Here is a 17,947-nt window from a genome sequence, read left to right as displayed (position 1 = left end):
TAAACTTAGAATTGCCGTACAGCTCTGTTTTAGTTTTGAACATTAAATCGACCCTTGTGATTACATATGTACATCCATATGTATGTACGTACATACATATGTATATTACTCAATTTAAAATGTATTCAAATTTAAGTCGTAGTTATGCCCTTAAAAAAGCCATAAAGTAACGACCTAGCTTGTTCAGTTTAGATGTTATGGACAGTTTTATTTATTCATTCCATTTAATGGCCTCATTGGCAGTTTGGCACATGTCCAGCACTGTTTGGAAACAGCATTACGCTGCGTAAAAAAACTACTAGTAAAAAAAAAATATTTACATATCGATATAGATATGTTCCGTCCTTTATATGGCGTTCAAGCTATAACGGCTACCGTTTCGAAATGTTTACGTCGCGTCGTCGGATGCATGCATAACGCGCTGCGCAAAAACAAATAATTTTCGATCACATAAAGACACAAAGAAACGCTAATTGATTAGAAAATGTTTACTGGCAAACAAAAACTTCCAATTTGAAGACGCGCCGGGTAAATAGCCAAAACAGTGCTGCCAACTTAATGAAACAGTGATACCTAACGATAGCTGCCACGTACCGTATGTGACAAGTGGCAACGCTGTGCAAATCAGCAGCGACGTCGCCGCTAAAAGTACTTTTTATGAGGTATTCGTGTCCGTGTCTTTAATATTTTCCTATCGTATGAATTTATTTTATGGTTGTAAAAACGGTTTCATAAAGTTGGGAAATAAAAGCGCACGTACACGTGCGCTTCTTAATAAAAATCAAAAATCGACCCGTAGGTCCACTTTTACAATTAGACCCGCAACAATTTCGCCCAAGTAGTTGATTCATTACCATGTCAGCGGCTGCAGGAATTGATGACGAGCTCACAAAAGCTGCTCAGCAGCTGCAGCCGCCGTCAACGGAAACATCAATACCAGTGGTTGCAGAAATTGCTGCATCTAGCGTAAGTTTTGATGACGCTGTATAAGACACGTCAACGATTACAACTGTTCTCAACCCGTTTGTTTATTTACTTACTCAGATACGCTCTGGGCTTGCTGAATTGGAACTACGATCCTCGCAAGTGCTGCAGCGGTTGGAGAATGTGAAAAGTAGTGTGCAGCAGGATGCTTACAAACCAGCACAAACATCTGAAGACAGCAACGATGAGATGGCGAGTAAAATTGGACACGAAGTGGCTACTGTGCTGGATACGCAGCTGCTTCACGAACGTCGTGTCCCGTCAGATATATTAAAGTCGCTGGAACAACTCGTCGCCTATTCGGAGAGTGACGACGATCCCGAGTTTCCGTTACCGGCACTGGATGATGTATCTCATTTGGCATTGATATCACACAGCATTGTAGCGTATCTGTCGCACTTAGACAGGCAGCATTTACTGCGTGTAACAAACACCATTTCAGGCGATGCTACACGCTGGCTTGGTACGCTCTTCCACTTTGACAATGCAGCGAGTAGCTTTCATGCAGATAATGCGGATGCAGTTTTGCGCATAGTTCGCCTGGCCATAGTGGCACGTTGTCCAGGGTATTTAGAGGGTGGCATTCCAGCGTTGGCTCAGCCTTGTTTTTATATATCGGAAAATACAACGCCAGTTCGACTCCAATATGCGTGTAGACAGTTGAGCATACCGCTGGACGCCATTAAAGTGATACCACAGAATAGTAAGTACGGAACCATGGATCTGGCGCAACTACAAAAACAGGTGCAGCTGGACTTAAGCGCCAATCGGACTCCGCTGCTTGTGGTCGCAGATATTGGGGCGTCGTTGTGCGGACATGTGGATAATTTGCAACGCATGCGCGATATCTGCAAGACGGAAAACATGTGGCTGCATGCCACTGGTCATGGTTTGGCCGCATTGGTTTGCGCACAGAGTCCTGGGAACGTTAATGATGTAGTTCATTCAATGGCGTTAAATTTAGGCAGTTGGTTAGGAGTGCCCAGTTTGCCGATTGTGCTCTTGCATCGACCGTTGTTAAACATTGCGCTGAGCGCTTTTGAATCGGATCCTATATTATCACGGCGCCTTAATGCATTGTCCCTGTGGACAAGTTTACAAGCGCTCGGTCGTAAGACGATTGCCGAACGTTTGCATGTTGCATTTCAGACTTGCAATATTCTGTACGAGATCGCATCAAAATGTGAAGGCATACGTGTGCTGGTATGTATTACACCTATGTGTCTTTTAATAGAAATAGTAATTCAGGATTATTTTTGTACAGAGTCACACACCCGGTGCTCAAACCGGCGCCGCTTTGTCGGACATCCTCAAAAGCCCCTTTGATGTCAACACCTTGTTCGATGCTGCTGCTCCCGTAGTCGTCTATCAGTTTGATGGCAGCACAGCTGTCCTGACTACGTCCTCTGTGGAAACAGATGACGCCGAAGCAGCTCTAAAGCCTTTAGAGAAACTTAATAATGCTTCATACTTTGATCGTCTTAACTCTTGGCTGGGACAAATTCTGCAACGCGATTGCCCAAATGTAAGAACAATATACCTAAAAACTACGTTTGATAATTAGATCTATATTTATATTTGCGTGGATCAATATCAAACATTTAATTTCTCTTTTTCGATTCTTCAATCTTGCACAAATTGTTTTTTTTTACTTTACAGCTCGATTTTGAAGTCATTGAACATCCCACACATGGAGGCTGCATACGTTATTGTCCACTAGAATTGGGGCTGGGTGAGCAACCACCCACTTCAGAGAATCTGGAAAGCTTTGCACAGAGTTTGGAGACACATGTAGATATATTGCGTGCAACCATCAAGCACAAGGCGCGCTTTATTCACCTGGTTGAAAAGAGCGACGTATTGCGTCTGGTGCCGCTGCCCGAATGGGCAGGCATGGGTGGCGTGCGCTTTGTGCCAGAGGGTTGGGAATCCTTGCTCACAGATCAGGCGAAAACGGAACTCAATAAGCTTAACATTGACCTAGTGGAAGCGCTTAAATCAACGGATAATGCCTTTTCGCTTGTCGAGGGCCCGGATGGCCTCATCTGTGTACGCTTTGGTATGGTAACTCACGAAACGGAAGTAGAAGAACTTCTTGATCTGGTGGTTACTATGGGCAAAAGTGTGCAAGAAAATTCACGCGTGCTAGACACCATGTCTGAAATAGTGAAGAAAGTGAGAAAGCGCTCTTTAGTGTTTATAGAAATCGATTATATCAATAATTTTTGAACACAGGGAATTGAAGCTGCTACAGCGGATTTGCAACGCGAGACCGAAGAGAAACTGTGGCAGGAGGGTATCTTACGCCATGTGCCAGTGGTAGGGCGCGTATTCAACTGGTGGTCACCGCCAGCAAAAGAGTCGGGTATTAAGGGTCGCAGCCTTAATTTGACACAAGGTGTTGTTGAAAGCACCGAGAACATTTACAAGTAAGTTGCAAATTGAAAACAAATTGTATTATATTTATTATATTAGTATGTATATATGTATAAATATATGTTTATATATATATATGTATATATTAATGCGTTTACACGGAGACTCTTTGGTTTGGAAATCATCTGAAATAATAAATGACCCAAATACCCAAATGATATTATGAAACTGACTGAATTTTACATATGTACATATGTATTTGTATAAACATGAAGAAATCGGAGAGACAAAGTGCTAAATGCACAAAAACTTGTCCATACAATTGCAAAGTCAAAACAATGCAATTCAAAACAGAATCAAGTGGATGAACCGGTTACCTGATCGTTTCTGCATTTTGCCATGAGGCATGATTATTAAAGTATGAACTTATCTAAGTAGTTTCACTGAACACGTACATAGCGAATAGGTAGTTGGGAGTAAAAGAGTCCGCATTACATATGCGTGCTCTGTTGCTCCGACTCGCAATACTGGTTTCGTATTTGTGAGATGCTTTCTTTAGTTTCATTTGATTCAATGCGAACTGCGACCAAAAAATTATGAATATTTTTATACCCTGTACCCGTAGGGTAAAAAGGGTATATTAGGTTTGTGTAAAGTATGTAACATGCAGAAGGAAGCATCTCCGACCCCATAAAGTATATATATTCTGAATTAGCATGACGAGAGAAATCGATCTAGCCATGTCCGTCTGGATGAACGCAAGGATCTCAAAAACTATAAAAGCTAGAATAACCAAAGTTGGCAACCAGATTCTCCTAGGTCCGAGAAAGGACGAGTTTATTTTATTTTTTTTTAATTTTCCCCCCCCTTCCCCCGCTACAGAATTTCGTCAATAGCGTCCACATTTCAAACGCTACCTAAACCAAACTTTGCACACATAATTTATATATAATTGTCTAATTTTATTCATTCTTACTATGTGCGCGTCTGAAGAAATAAAGTTTTGCTCACCTTAGCAACTATTTATGTATGGACATACGAGTATGCACTATTCTTACTCTGATGGTGTAGAAAGTGGGGCTTCCCTTTTTCTACACACATCTCATGTGTGGTGATACATACTATACCCAAAAATAATCATGCAATAATCGACAAAATAAAAAAATCGATTTGTCAATCGCGTTAGAAAGGTATTTCACCGCGTTAAAAGAGAAAAGGTAGCAATTTTGCAATCGAGTTAGCATTAAAAGAGTTAGCGTTAAGCGAGGGCTATGTGTATACTGTACACTTAGACTCAATCGTTAAAAGTAAAATTTGTAAATATCTCTCAAGCTCGATTGTGGAAAATTTTTACAACCCACAGCATATTGTGGGTTTGGTAAAGGTATGGCTAAAAGTCAAATCGTGAAGCTTAAGTTTACATACTATTAAAACGAACCTACTATCAAAGATGAAAAAAAGTGCAGCTCGATTGAAACAATATTTCTTAAATTTAGTTAAAAGGATTTCTTAGAATTTGTATGAAATTTGTAGCATTTGAGTTGTGAACAGTATTGACGAAATTAGGTAGCGGGGAGATAATAATAAAACAAACTAAACTTTATCTGCCTATGGCTTAGTGGAATCTGGATACAAAACTTGGGTACTATAGCTCTTATACTTTCTGTGATCCTTGTGTCCATCAAGACGGACGGGACGTCAATGCTATATCGACTCGTCGTGTCATACTATGTGTGCCACGCCTCGTTCTACCGTTGCATATATTCGAACAAAACTGTGATACCAATTTACCCTTTTGGTACAGGGTATTAAAATATTTAGATATCTACATCGAACTAACCCCACACTCTTGCTCTTTGCATTTTTAGATACCACATGCAAATGTCTGGAGCTACAGCACATCAATTGCCTGCAAATCGCTCACCGCCCACACCCATGGTACAAACGCCTGTTGGAAACCCTACGACGCCGGCTGAATTCCCAACCGTGGAGCCTGTGGTGACTTCTACAAATGCCGATTTGCCAGCAGATGCGGCAACAGCAGCTGCTGTTGCGCCAACGCCGACAGCCTCAGTAAATAGGAGCAGCGCAGGAACGGGCAACCATGTTAGCCATGGGCGGACTGCCAGTCAGAGCAGTGCTGGCTCCTCTTCTGTGCCTGAGCTTGTTGCTGTGAACAGTGCAATAAACAATAACTAAGTTAATAAAAATTCCCACGTAATATGCTTTTGATGATAAACATAACACAGACAACGAAAAGGCGCTTGGATAATTGTCAACCCTCCTCACCACTTCCCTCACTACTATTGAAAGCAACCAATTACTTAAAAATAAAAACCTTAAACAATTCCAAAGAACGTTGATAGAAACTTAACATTAAATAAGGTTCGTTTTTGGTGCTTCCCCTGGGCCGTTCGCTGATCTGACCGCAGTTTTGCTTCCATATGACTATTTTTATGTTTTAGTTACACATGTTTTGTTGAGTAAGCGTGTACTCGTATGTATGAAAAACCATCCATATCTTATGTATTTATGTATGTATGTATATCAAACAATTGGCCGGAATGCATTTCGTGCTACATATTAATATTTATTGTTTTAGACACACATATTTGCTTTTATTTTTTAGTTATAATCGTTTTTCCAAACAATAAGTTGTAAAAAATAATTACATACCATATAAAATAAAAGGAATGCAGGCCAAGCAACCAAGCCAATTAAATGCGCCTCGTTTTCATGAGAAGCAATAATTTGCTTTATTTTATTTTGTTAGTCGCTAAGTGGAATCAAATAAATAATAACTTAGATATTTAAAACAAATACAATGATATATATTTATTATACGAAAAAACAATTTACAAATATTCAAAATAAAGTACGCTGCCGAAAATTTGCACAAAGTGAAAATTCTATATATTCAATAAGGGAATTTAATATGGGAGATACAGTGCACGAAGTTCGTTTAGCCGTGTTCGTTTATTCGAGAAATTAGTCCATTTTACTGCGAAATTTGTTTAGTCGAACAACTTTTGACTTAGAACTATAATTATAAATAAATAAATAATATTAACAATCCTCGTAGCACTTGGGGGGCTTGCACCTGGCGGAGCGTCTATTGCTAAAACAATTTCACATGCAAATAATGTTATAAACCAACTTGAAGAAAATAAACGTTATAATCGAAGAATGGAATCTATTGCAGTGGCAAGGGATTTTATCTTAATCCATATCATAAGGGGTATGGGATTACCACTGCTTCGAATACAAAAAACTTTTAGAACAGCTACCTAATAGAGCGCTATCAAACTTTGATATAATGAAATTTGCTCGTAAACATATTTTTTGATAGTTTTGAACGTTTGGAAGCCATACGTTATTTGGGAAGCAATATTAAATATAATTATCAGAAAGTTCAAAGTTTCAATAGCTAGAATTGCGGGCATTTATTCTTAAAGTTTTTATTATTGCGTTGTTATAGTGAAGTACATATATATATGTACTACAATATGTTTTGGTCACAAAGAAACACTCCACAAGATGAATTTTGCACTTGTCATGGTGGGTGGGAGAGATTTCATATTATACAACCGCAAACTATCTCTCCAATAATGCAGGTATTTGTTACGCCTGACAAAGGGAATATAACTCTTGTGTTTTCTCTTGGACGTGGAGAACTTCATCCTTTCTCACAACCATTAACATTTATATCGTAAAGAACTTGATTCATTATGCGTAATGTATGCTCATTATAGCCTCTACCCAAAGGCGAAAGGCTCTACTGGATTTGTGCGCATGTATGTAACACACAGAAGGAGGCGTGGCAGACCCCACAAAGTATATATATTCTTGATCAGGATGAGAAGCCGAGTGGATATAGCCTTGTCCGTCCGTCCGTCTGTCTGTCCGTATGAACGCAAGGATCTCTGAAAGCATAAGAGCTAGAATAACCAATAAAATCAATAAAAGAATACAAATAAAACTGCATACTCGGTTTTTCAATTTTTCATTGAGACCTTTCTCGGACCTAGGAGAATCTGGATACCAACTTTGGTAATTCTAGCTTTTATATTTTCTGAGATCCTTGCGTTCATCCAGACAGACGGACCCACCACGGTCATGTTAACCGAGCCCTTACACACGTGTGTGTACCATCCCAGCGCTGATAGGTCAATAAAAGCGCGCGGTTTCTAGTCATCAGCAGGAAGGAGGCCAACGGCATACCAATACCCACCTTTTCAGGATCGAAGAGTACGGTCGTTCCCTCTCTCGCTAGCTCATCTGCGATGCAGTCGTAGACCCATAACAATGTCAGCTTTTTCTCCCAAACTACTATCGTTTGCGTTAAGGCGACTCCACTCCACTGCCAAAATATTATCTGCTAAGTGTCTCTTGTTTAATTCCTTTCTTTGTGGATATGAAATATATATATAAAAAAATATGTTGGCATTTTATTTGAAACTCAGTTCGATACATTTACAGTAATAAACATTCAAGAAGACAAATTATTAAATATGCAGCTAATGAAACAGAAATTGAGTATAACAAGTAAAAAAGCTAAAGTCGGGTGTCCCGACTTTGAAATACTCTGTACATATGTTTACAATAATTATAGAAAATAAAAAAATTAAGAAAATAAAAAAAACAAGATAGAACGCTACAGTCGAGCAAGCCCGACAGTAAAATAGCCTGTACTGCCCACAAAAAAAGAAAAATTAAAAAAAAAAAAAATTAAATTATTAAAAAAAATTAATGAATTAATTAATTAAATTAAATTAGAATATATGTTTATGTTTAGTTTTAACAGCATACATTTACATCACGTACCTATGCGTGTTTATATGCGTGTATGTATGCAGCACAAAGTTGAACCAAAGCAGCAACAACAACAACAGCTGCGGGCAGCGCTGCCGACAGAGGCAGCGCATGAGCAGCGATTTTACTTATGGCTATAACTTTCTTCAGAATTGACCTATCATGATGAAATTTGGCACACGGACACATTAGTACTAACTGGATGTACCTACCAAAATTGATTTCAAAATTCCAAGAATTACGGAAGTTATAAGAAAAAACACGAATTGCGGGGGAGTGGGGGGGTGCATCGAAAAAAAACTCAAACTCGTACTTTCTCGGTCTTAGGAGAATATGGAAACCAAGTTTGGTTATTCTAGCTCTTATACTTTCTGAGATCCTTGCGTTCATACGGACAGACGGACAGACAGACGGACAGACGGACAGACGGACGGACGGACGGACGGACAAGGCTATATCGACTCGGCTTCTCATCCTGATCAAGAATATATATACTTTGTGGGGTCTGCCACGCCTCCTTCTGTGTGTTACATACATGCGCACAAAACTAGTATAGCCTTTCACCCTTTGGGTACAGGCTATAAAAATGAATGAATGAATTAATTAATTAAATTAAATGAGAATACATGTTTATGTTCAGTTTTAACATCATACATTTACATCACGTACCTATGCGTGTTTATATGCGTGTATGTATGCAGCACAAAGTTGAACCAAAGCAGCAACAACAACAACAGCTGCGGGCAGCGCTGCCGACAGAGGCAGCGCATGAGCAGCGATTTTCCTTATGGCTATAACTTTCTTCAGAATTGACCTATCATGATGAAATTTGGCATACGGACACATTAGTACTAACTGGATGTACCTACCAAAATTTATTTCAAAATTCCGAGAATTACGGAAGTTATAAGAAAAAACACGAATTGCGGGGGAGTGGGGGGGTGCATCGAAAAAAAACTCAAACTCGTACTTTCTCGGTCTTAGGAGAATATGGAAACCAAGTTTGGTTATTCTAGCTCTTATACTTTCTGAGATCCTTGCGTTCATACGGACAGACGGACAGACAGACGGACAGACGGACAGACGGACGGACGGACGGACGGACAAGGCTATATCGACTCGGCTTCTCATCCTGATCAAGAATATATATACTTTGTGGGGTCTGCCACGCCTCCTTCTGTGTGTTACATACATGCGCACAAAACTAGTATAGCCTTTCACCCTTTGGGTACAGGCTATAAAAATGAATGAATGAATTAATTAATTAAATTAAATGAGAATACATGTTTATGTTCAGTTTTAACATCATACATTTACATCACGTACCTATGCGTGTTTATATGCGTGTATGTATGCAGCACAAAGTTGAACCAAAGCAGCAACAACAACAACAGCTGCGGGCAGCGCTGCCGACAGAGGCAGCGCATGAGCAGCGATTTTCCTTATGGCTATAACTTTCTTCAGAATTGACCTATCATGATGAAATTTGGCATACGGACACATTAGTACTAACTGGATGTACCTACCAAAATTTATTTCAAAATTCCGAGAATTACGGAAGTTATAAGAAAAAACACGAATTGCGGGGGAGTGGGGGGGTGCATCGAAAAAAAACTCAAACTCGTACTTTCTCGGTCTTAGGAGAATATGGAAACCAAGTTTGGTTATTCTAGCTCTTATACTTTCTGAGATCCTTGCGTTCATACGGACAGACAGACGGACAGACGGACAGACGGACGGACGGACAAGGCTATATCGACTCGGCTTCTCATCCTGATCAATAATATATATACTTTGTGGGGTCTGCCACGCCTCCTTCTGTGTGTTACATACATGCGCACAAAACTAGTATAGCCTTTCACCCTTTGGGTACAGGCTATAAAAATTTGATCGATTTTACCTCTCTCGGTATTCGAACTCACGTAAAGGGTGTATAATTGCACATTTACATAGCAATTGCGTCTGTGTGAGTGTATGTATGACTATGCGCATCTATTCGTGTCTGTGTAAGCATTTTCGCAGTCAACCAAACAGCAACATCAACAACAGCCGCGGGCAGCGCTGCAGCAGCGCTGCATCAGCAAATATATTTATGGCTATAACTTCTTGTTAAATCGGTCTATCATAATGAAATTTGGCATACGGACACATAATAACCAACTGGGGGTATTTCCAAAATTTTAGTTCGAAATTCCAAGAATTACGGGAGTTACGATTTGCGGGGTAGAGGGGGGAGGGAGGGGAATTCCAAAATATACATTTTCTGCGTATTCACATAAGGCACTGGGACTAAAATTTGGTGTTCCTAGGTCTTATAGTCTCCGAGATATAGGCGATTATACGAATGGAAAATCGGGAAAACCCCCATAGGGGGGAAGTGGGGGGGAAAATCCAAAAAATAAAACAAACTCGTATAGAATACACACATAACGCATCTTTGTGCAAAATTTGGTGTCTCTATCTCTTATAGTCTCTGAGATCCAGGTGTTCATACGGACGGACAGACGGACAGACAGACAGACAGGGCTATATCGACTCGTCTCGTCATGCTGATCAAGAATATATATACTTTGTGGGGTCTGCCACGCCTCCTTCTGCCTGTTACATTTTTCAGCTCCCGCAAACCTAATATACTCTTGTACATTTCATGTACAGAGTATAAAAATGCAAAATATTGACGACAAACATTCTATTACCTAACTCAATTAGAGCTATAATTGTGGGACCATCGAATTGTGAGTCCCGATGGATTGAAATTTAGAAATATTTTTATTTATTCTAAATCGTTGCCCAAACCAAAATATGAATATTGCTAAGATAAACGGAAACTATCCCAGTTTACGTTCTCTGACAATGAAAGCGTTATACCACCAGATAAGGCAAAAAATAATTCTACTTGTATAATGATATTTGATAATGTAGCATGTGAAAAACAAAATAATATTCGTGCGTACTTCTGCATGGGTCGATACGAAACAAGAGAGAACGCCGCAGTCGAGCAAGCCCGACAGTAAAATAGCCTGTACTCTCCACAGAAAAGGAAAATTAAAAAAAAAAAATTAAGAAAAATAAATTATTAAAAAAATGAATTAATTAATTAAGTAATTAAAGTAAATTAGAACACATGTTTTTGTTCAGTTTTAACAGCATACATTTACATCACGTACCTATGCGTGTTTATATGCGTGTATGTATGCAGCACAAAGTTGAACCAAAGCAGCAACAACAACAGCAGTGCTGCAGGCAGCGCATGAGCAGCGATTTCATTTATGGCTATAACTTTCTTCAGAATTGGATGCCAAGTTTGGTAATTCTAGCTCTTGTACCTTCTGAGATCCTTGCGCTCATAATGACGGACGGACGGACATGGTTATATCGACTCGGCTTGTCACCCTGATCAAGAATATATATACTTTGTGGGGTCTGCCACGCCTCCTTCTGTGTGTTACATACATGCGCACAAAACTAGTATAGCCTTTCACCCTTTGGGTACAGGCTATAAAAATATTGCGTGTATTATGAAAGTTGTCTTATTTAAATAGATTTTTTGCATTATTGTTATATGAAACGTGTGCAAGTTTTGATATGAAATTAAGGGTAATTCAATGACCTTTCTAAAAACTATAAGTACTATGTTTGGGCAATCATTACCTAGAAAGAAATATAAGTCACTGAAAGTTGCACTATCGAAAAAAGCTTAGCCGTACTAATTAATAGTGGTTAGGGCTCGTATAATAAGTTGTTATATCGTAAAGCATGTGCTTTAAAAGAACTGTGATGTTGTACAGAAAACATCGAAAATAAACAAGAAAAGAATGCTACAGTCGAGCAAGCTCAACTCTTAAATACCCTGTACCTCCCACCAAAAAGGAAGAAATGAAAAAAAATCAGAATCGTGTCTCTGCGTCTTTATATGCATGCATGTATGCAGCACAAAGTTGAACCCAAGCAGCAACAACAACAACAGCTGCTATCGACTCGGCTTGTCACCCTGATCAAGAATATACATATATACTTTGTGGGGTCTGCCACGCCTCCTTCTGTGTGTTACATACATGCGCACAAAACTAGTATAGCCTTTTACCCTTTGGGTACAGGCTATAAAAATATCTTTGAAAATAAACAACCGATTTTCAAGTATGAGATATTTTTATTTAATTTGGTGCTGTACAATTTCTTCAGACTAATTTTTCAACACTGGTCTACTCAAGTCAATCGGTTCACTAATGACAAAGTTATTCAATATTTACATACCGACATAAAAGATGGCGCACCCTGTATGTATGTATGTATAATTTGTAATTAACTTGGTACTTGTACACACATACATATGTACATACATACGCGTATACCAATTTTGGTGTCCCTACCTTTTACTGCCAATTAGTTCATATGGTGTTCATACCAACGGACATGTTCTTATTGAATCGTCTCCTCACATGGCGATATGCATCCGCTAATAAAGCTTTTTAGGCTAATAAAGTCTAAATAATATAAATCTAATCATCTTACAATAATATCGTAGTTACGCTTTACACTCGATGGGCTAATTTAATTTACTCTTCTGCCAGCTACGCCCCGATTCACAGCCAAGTCACTTTATAACATAGGCCAAAATTGTCTTATTGCTCCATCTAAATCCCGTACAAACATTCTTAATTAGAGTTTTGAGGAACCTGTTAAAGAAAAATAATCATAGTTGCAGCTAACATTATAATACTGGTTGAAATAGGACGTTTAACCGTCAAACCAAAATGACTTAAAGCTTTCGTTTACAGTGAATTAAAACTTAAACAGGAGATGGGATGATCACTTTTAAGTCGTGTTTAAGGTTTGATCAACAGCTTTTCACCGATGGTTAGTTTATATGCAAATCATATATTTATTATTATTATTATTTACAAGTATGTACTGTACTGTAATTTACTTACAAGTATGTCTATAATAATAATCAATTTGGTAAAGAAAAGACAATGTTGCATCGGGCTGGTCACGAAGAATAAAAGGTGGCAGCGCTACGGAAGGCGCCAAGAATTTACAAAGGTACTGCAGCGCCATCTAGCGGTACCGAGCGAGGCACCATGGTGGCAACTGCAGCCACGCAGGCGCAGGGTTGTGTCCCGATGGCACCTCAAAGTGGGGAAACGTCAAGGCCGTGATGAACGGATGCGCAAGGACGTAAAAATCCGCAGGCATACGACATCCGGCCTATAAAAGGCAAGCCGCAACACGCCATTCCTGTTTTTGGGGCGACGGTGCAGACCCACGAGGCAGTGTTTTCGTTTGGTGAACTGGAGGCCGTGCTGAAACCTGAAAAAGGAAAGGAAGAACCAGAAGCCGTTCGAAGGTGAGCATAAGGATATAGATGCAAGGCAGAACTAATGCCGATGTATACATACCTGTATATCCACTTAAATGTGCCGACCAGTGCTTAAATGCCTTTTGTTCCTTGGCATATAGATTTTCCGGCATATCGCCAAGTTTTCGGACAGCGGTGGAACCATACACAGCAGCTGCAGCGGCCGTCATAAGTAGCAGCACGAGCTGCATCGTAGCAGGAGCAACAGCGACAGCAGCAGATCCAGCACCAGCGTCTTCAACGACAGCAGCAGATCCAGCACCAGCGTTTTCAACGGCAGCAGCAGCAACGACAGTGGCAGCCGGAGCAAAGGCGCCCACCCAAGAAGTGGCAGCAGCAATAGCGGCGCCACCACAACGCAACAGCAGACACGTCCGTCTGCGCCATCAGCAGCGGAGGATAGACAAGCCGGTGAGTCCGTTCCTTGGCCACGCGCCGTGCCTATTGTTCGCGGTTGAGCAGCGACATCAGGCAGAGATCCCGCGCGCCTTACGTCGTGTCGTTTGTATGGGCTGCGCCTGCAGGGTCCCACACGCCGCCCCATTGAAGTTTCTGCAAAAGAAAAAAAAGGAAGATAATACAAAAGAAAGAATATATACAGATATAATAAAAACCAAAACAAGGCAGAAAGTGGCACCTAAACAGAGCTTGGCGCTCTATTTAATTCAAAAAAAAAAAAAGTTCACACTCTTATACACACTTATATTGTATGAAGATTGCCAATTGCAGTAGCGCGCAGTGTTTTATATGTATTCTTATATTTCTATTGCGCCCATGACCGTCGAGAGCTCTCGTTAGGATTTGGTTAGACATTTTTCTATAAATTTTTGTACCGCGCATATTTTTCTCATACACATACACATATATCTATATACATATTTATTTGCCATAAACATACTTGCATGTTGGCGCACATAAAGAACCGCATTGGCCGTTGGCAAGCCTTCTTTATTTTGTTTTTATATAAATTATTATTGTTCCATATTTACATTGTTTTCACTCACACTCAATCACACTGAAATATATGTATGTTTGTAGCCACATAAACTGAAAATTAATTGTTAATTTTAATGGTCGCACCGTTGGTGATGATGCATTAAAGCAGCATCAGTAGGGGCGGGAGACTCACCTGTGCCATGGAATAGCCCAAGCACGGTCCAAAAAAAAAAGGGTATCCAAGAAACATTTTGCCTTTGGATACAGGCAGGGAGGGTACGCCTGGGATAACAACAGCAAAATCCCATACAGTTGTCCGATGCCTCCAATCCCTGTCCGTCCGCACGTATATTATCTCCTTTTACAGTCACCCGTATTCGTACGGATGGCTTGAGGGAGTTATCCGTTTATTTGTTTTTTTTGTCGCATTACGTTTCTTTTAGTTTATGTTAGTTTTTTTGGTTTGTTTACGTTTTGAATTCGGTTTTGTATATTGCGCGTCGGATTTATTGTAGTGATGGCATTTTGTTTATCGATGGAGGAACCGTGTTATCGGTTATTGTACGACTCACGCGGGCATAGGGTTGGAACCACACACCCAAGGAGAATTCCGATGAGCCAGCCGGCGTTGCCCAAGAGGAAAAGCGTAGTCTTAACAATATGGCGCCCAATTTGGATGTTTGAATTTTTAATGCCAAGGAGTAGGTGGAGTTGTTTAGGGCCCTGTACCACGTTTGGGGAGGAGTCTAGGCAGCCGCCGTACGCAGGCTGAGAATTTAGATAGGGAAAAAATAAATTAAGCCGATGGCTAGGGGCCGACGATCGGTATGGTAGGGACGGAATCCCTTATAGCACCAACTGCAAGCGTGTGTGACATGGACAGTAAGTCACGAAGGTGCGAGTATGAGCCCTTCGTTTGCGACTGCCATTTGGAACGACGCTAGGCAATGGGTACTATGGGGGGATTCCAATGCGCGTTTTTTTTTTGTTATTTCGTTTCAGTGTTTTTGTTGTAATTCTTGCGTCAATTCGTTTGTGCACGGTCGCCGTGGTGTCATCGTGTTTGCCTGGTGGACGTAGAGTACCGGTGGCCCAGGATGACGAGGAAAGTCGCCTGCGATGCACCGCTACGCACGGTGACTCAGAGCAGATGGTGCCCAAAACAGAATTGGGTGTCAAGAAGCAACCATTTAATTTGTTGGCTGTCGTTCATCGCCGTCAAGGCGATAAATGTAGCAGCGAACAAATATAGCAGGATTGTGGCGTAGGGCAGCTGTAACAGGCGTAGATATTATAGGAGCCGTGTTTGGGTTCCGGCGGAGTGTGAGTCTCAGCCCCTATATACAGAAGTTTAAAAGAAAATTTGTTTGTTTATTGCTTACATTTTATTAAGTCTGTTTGGTTACGTTTGGTGCATATACATATGTTACATTTGTCTTGTGGTTGAGCGTATATATATATTTTTTTTTGGTTTCCGTGCAAAGTTGGACGTGAATTTATTTAAAGATTTGTTTTTTTTATTTTTACTACTATATTCATATTTATTTATTCCAATTCACATATTTATCTATTTATTGTTGTACCTATTTATTTATTTATTTATCCATCATACATATTCAGCGTACATATATTTTCTTGCCCATTTGTTTTTGTTGTTTTGGGCGTTTGCAAACATTTTCATTGTTTGGAATACATATATACAATTATCCAATTAATACGATTTTTTCTTCGGGGCCTGCTTGAAAGCTGAACAAATTCATAATCCAAAATAAATAAATAAATATTATAAAAAACAGAGCGTATTTTTTTTGGATTGAAATGGAGAAGGATTCTGCGCGGGCGTATAACACAAGGTCGAGAACTGCCAGAAATGATGATCCAGCGCTGGAGGAACACCTAGAAGGAGCCGTAGGTTTTTCCACCGGTGGCCTCATGCACACTCCTCCGAGGCCGTCCATAGCACCAGCAGTACACTGGGACGCCGAGCCAGTAGTCGCGTCGGTGGTAGAAGCAGCAGTGGCCCAGGCGAACGAAACATACCGCCAATCGCAAAAAGAGGGCATCAACAAAGTGTTGCAGGAGGAAATCCGAATGGGGTTTCAAGACTTGATGGGCGCGTTGAAAGAAGTTTTGCAACCGCGAGCGAATAGCGGCGATTCAGCTGCAAATGGAGCATGGCAACCGCCAGTCAGCCAGAATCGGGGTGCGGTGCCAAAACGGCCGCATCAATACCAGGCTGAACCTCTAACACCAGCAAGAGGAACTTCGCGTCCAGTAGCAAGGCCAGCGGCAGCTAATTCCTCCAGTGGAGCTGGCAGTAGCAACAACACAGCTCGAAATTGGCAAAATCCCGCAGCACCGTCGGCCCGTCGAAGAGGCAACAGGCGTAACGATGGGAGTGGTCAGCTGGACCCGCCTCCTCCGTATGTAGCGGCGAATGGCAGATCCGGATGGTGCCACGTCGAAAAGTGGGACATCGTTTTCAGCGGCGATAAGGAAAAAATGGCTGTTGAAGACTTCGTTTTCCAGGTCGAGTTCCTTCAGAGGCAGTGTCGCTGCGCATGGTCCGAAGTATTAAACAGTTTCCATCTGTTAGTAACTGGGCACGCTCGCGAGTGGTACTGGCAGTACGTCAGGGACCACCGGGCAGACAGCTGGCCAGAACTAAAACGAAGCATGCTGTCCCGTTTTAAAGGCGCCGCCGATGAATTCGAGCGCATGCGTCAATTGCGCGAAAGACGGCAGAAGGCAAGCGAAAGCGTTGAGGAGTACTTCCATGCCATGAGGAAACTGGCGTCGCGTCTCCACACAGCACCATCTGAAAACGAGATGATGAAATATATAAAAAAAGGATTAAAAATAGAACTAGCTCGTTATGTGTATGCGATGCGCGTGTACACGGTAGACCACTTACGTGACGAATGCGTAGAGGTGGAAGCTATGGTCCAGCGGCGGGAAGGCGTGTTCCCAACTCGCAGCGGCACACGTTTTAGTGGCGGAAACCGTCCACCGGCAGTGGAGGAGTTGGTCGACGACACTAACGGCGAGGAGTCGGCGGATTTCGGCGTAGTTGAAGAGGCGCGTTTGGCAAGGCGTCCGCAACGGGCGTTAGTTTGCTGGAACTGCAGACAAGCCGGCCATAGTTTCCGCGACTGCATGTCACCGGAAAGGCGCGTCTTCTGTTATAGGTGTGGCAGGCCCGACACCTATAGTCCAACCTGTCCCGATTGCACGGGAAACGGCCGTCGGAGTGCGGAGCAAGTGGGCGAATCGCGCTCGACACAGGTGCCCACCAGGATGACAGCGGAGCGGTCCTGAAAGAAGAATTTCATAAGAAAAATACCCCATATAGTAATAAGTTGAAATTTTTACCGTACGAGGAAAAGATGCGGGCATATCTGGAGGCGCGTAATAGAATTTTTGCCCAACATCAGTTAGATGGGATGAGGATGGTGACAGCCAAAGTTAAAAAGGCCCGAG

The 17,947-nt window shown here is 41.3% G+C and overlaps 2 protein-coding genes across 2 annotated transcripts; one reads left to right on the top strand and one right to left on the bottom strand.

Annotated features, from left to right (window-relative positions):
• Positions 1 to 705: 705 nt before the first annotated feature.
• LOC115629107 (pyridoxal-dependent decarboxylase domain-containing protein 1) lies at positions 706 to 6,110 on the top strand. Its single transcript, XM_030525432.1, has 6 exons — positions 706 to 966; positions 1,045 to 2,187; positions 2,249 to 2,509; positions 2,644 to 3,159; positions 3,220 to 3,413; positions 5,229 to 6,110. The coding sequence occupies exons 1-6, from the start codon at positions 856 to 858 to the stop codon at positions 5,557 to 5,559; spliced, it is 2,556 nt and encodes an 851-aa protein (XP_030381292.1). The 5' UTR covers positions 706 to 855; the 3' UTR covers positions 5,560 to 6,110.
• Positions 6,111 to 13,169: 7,059 nt separating this feature from the next.
• On the bottom strand, positions 13,170 to 14,445 carry LOC115629171. The gene is made up of 3 exons (XM_030525545.1): positions 14,232 to 14,445; positions 13,572 to 14,083; positions 13,170 to 13,482 (listed from the first exon to the last, which is right to left on the bottom strand). The coding sequence occupies exons 2-3, from the start codon at positions 13,720 to 13,722 to the stop codon at positions 13,304 to 13,306; spliced, it is 330 nt and encodes a 109-aa protein (XP_030381405.1). The 5' UTR covers positions 13,723 to 14,083; positions 14,232 to 14,445; the 3' UTR covers positions 13,170 to 13,303.
• Positions 14,446 to 17,947: the final 3,502 nt, after the last annotated feature.

The sequence above is a fragment of the Scaptodrosophila lebanonensis genome, unplaced genomic scaffold (assembly GCF_003285725.1).
Source record: "Scaptodrosophila lebanonensis strain 11010-0011.00,11010-0021.00 unplaced genomic scaffold, SlebRS2 tig00000136-arrow-arrow-pilon, whole genome shotgun sequence".
Classification (NCBI taxonomy): Eukaryota; Metazoa; Arthropoda; class Insecta; order Diptera; family Drosophilidae; genus Scaptodrosophila; species Scaptodrosophila lebanonensis.
This window is presented reverse-complemented; position numbering and strand designations above follow the sequence as displayed.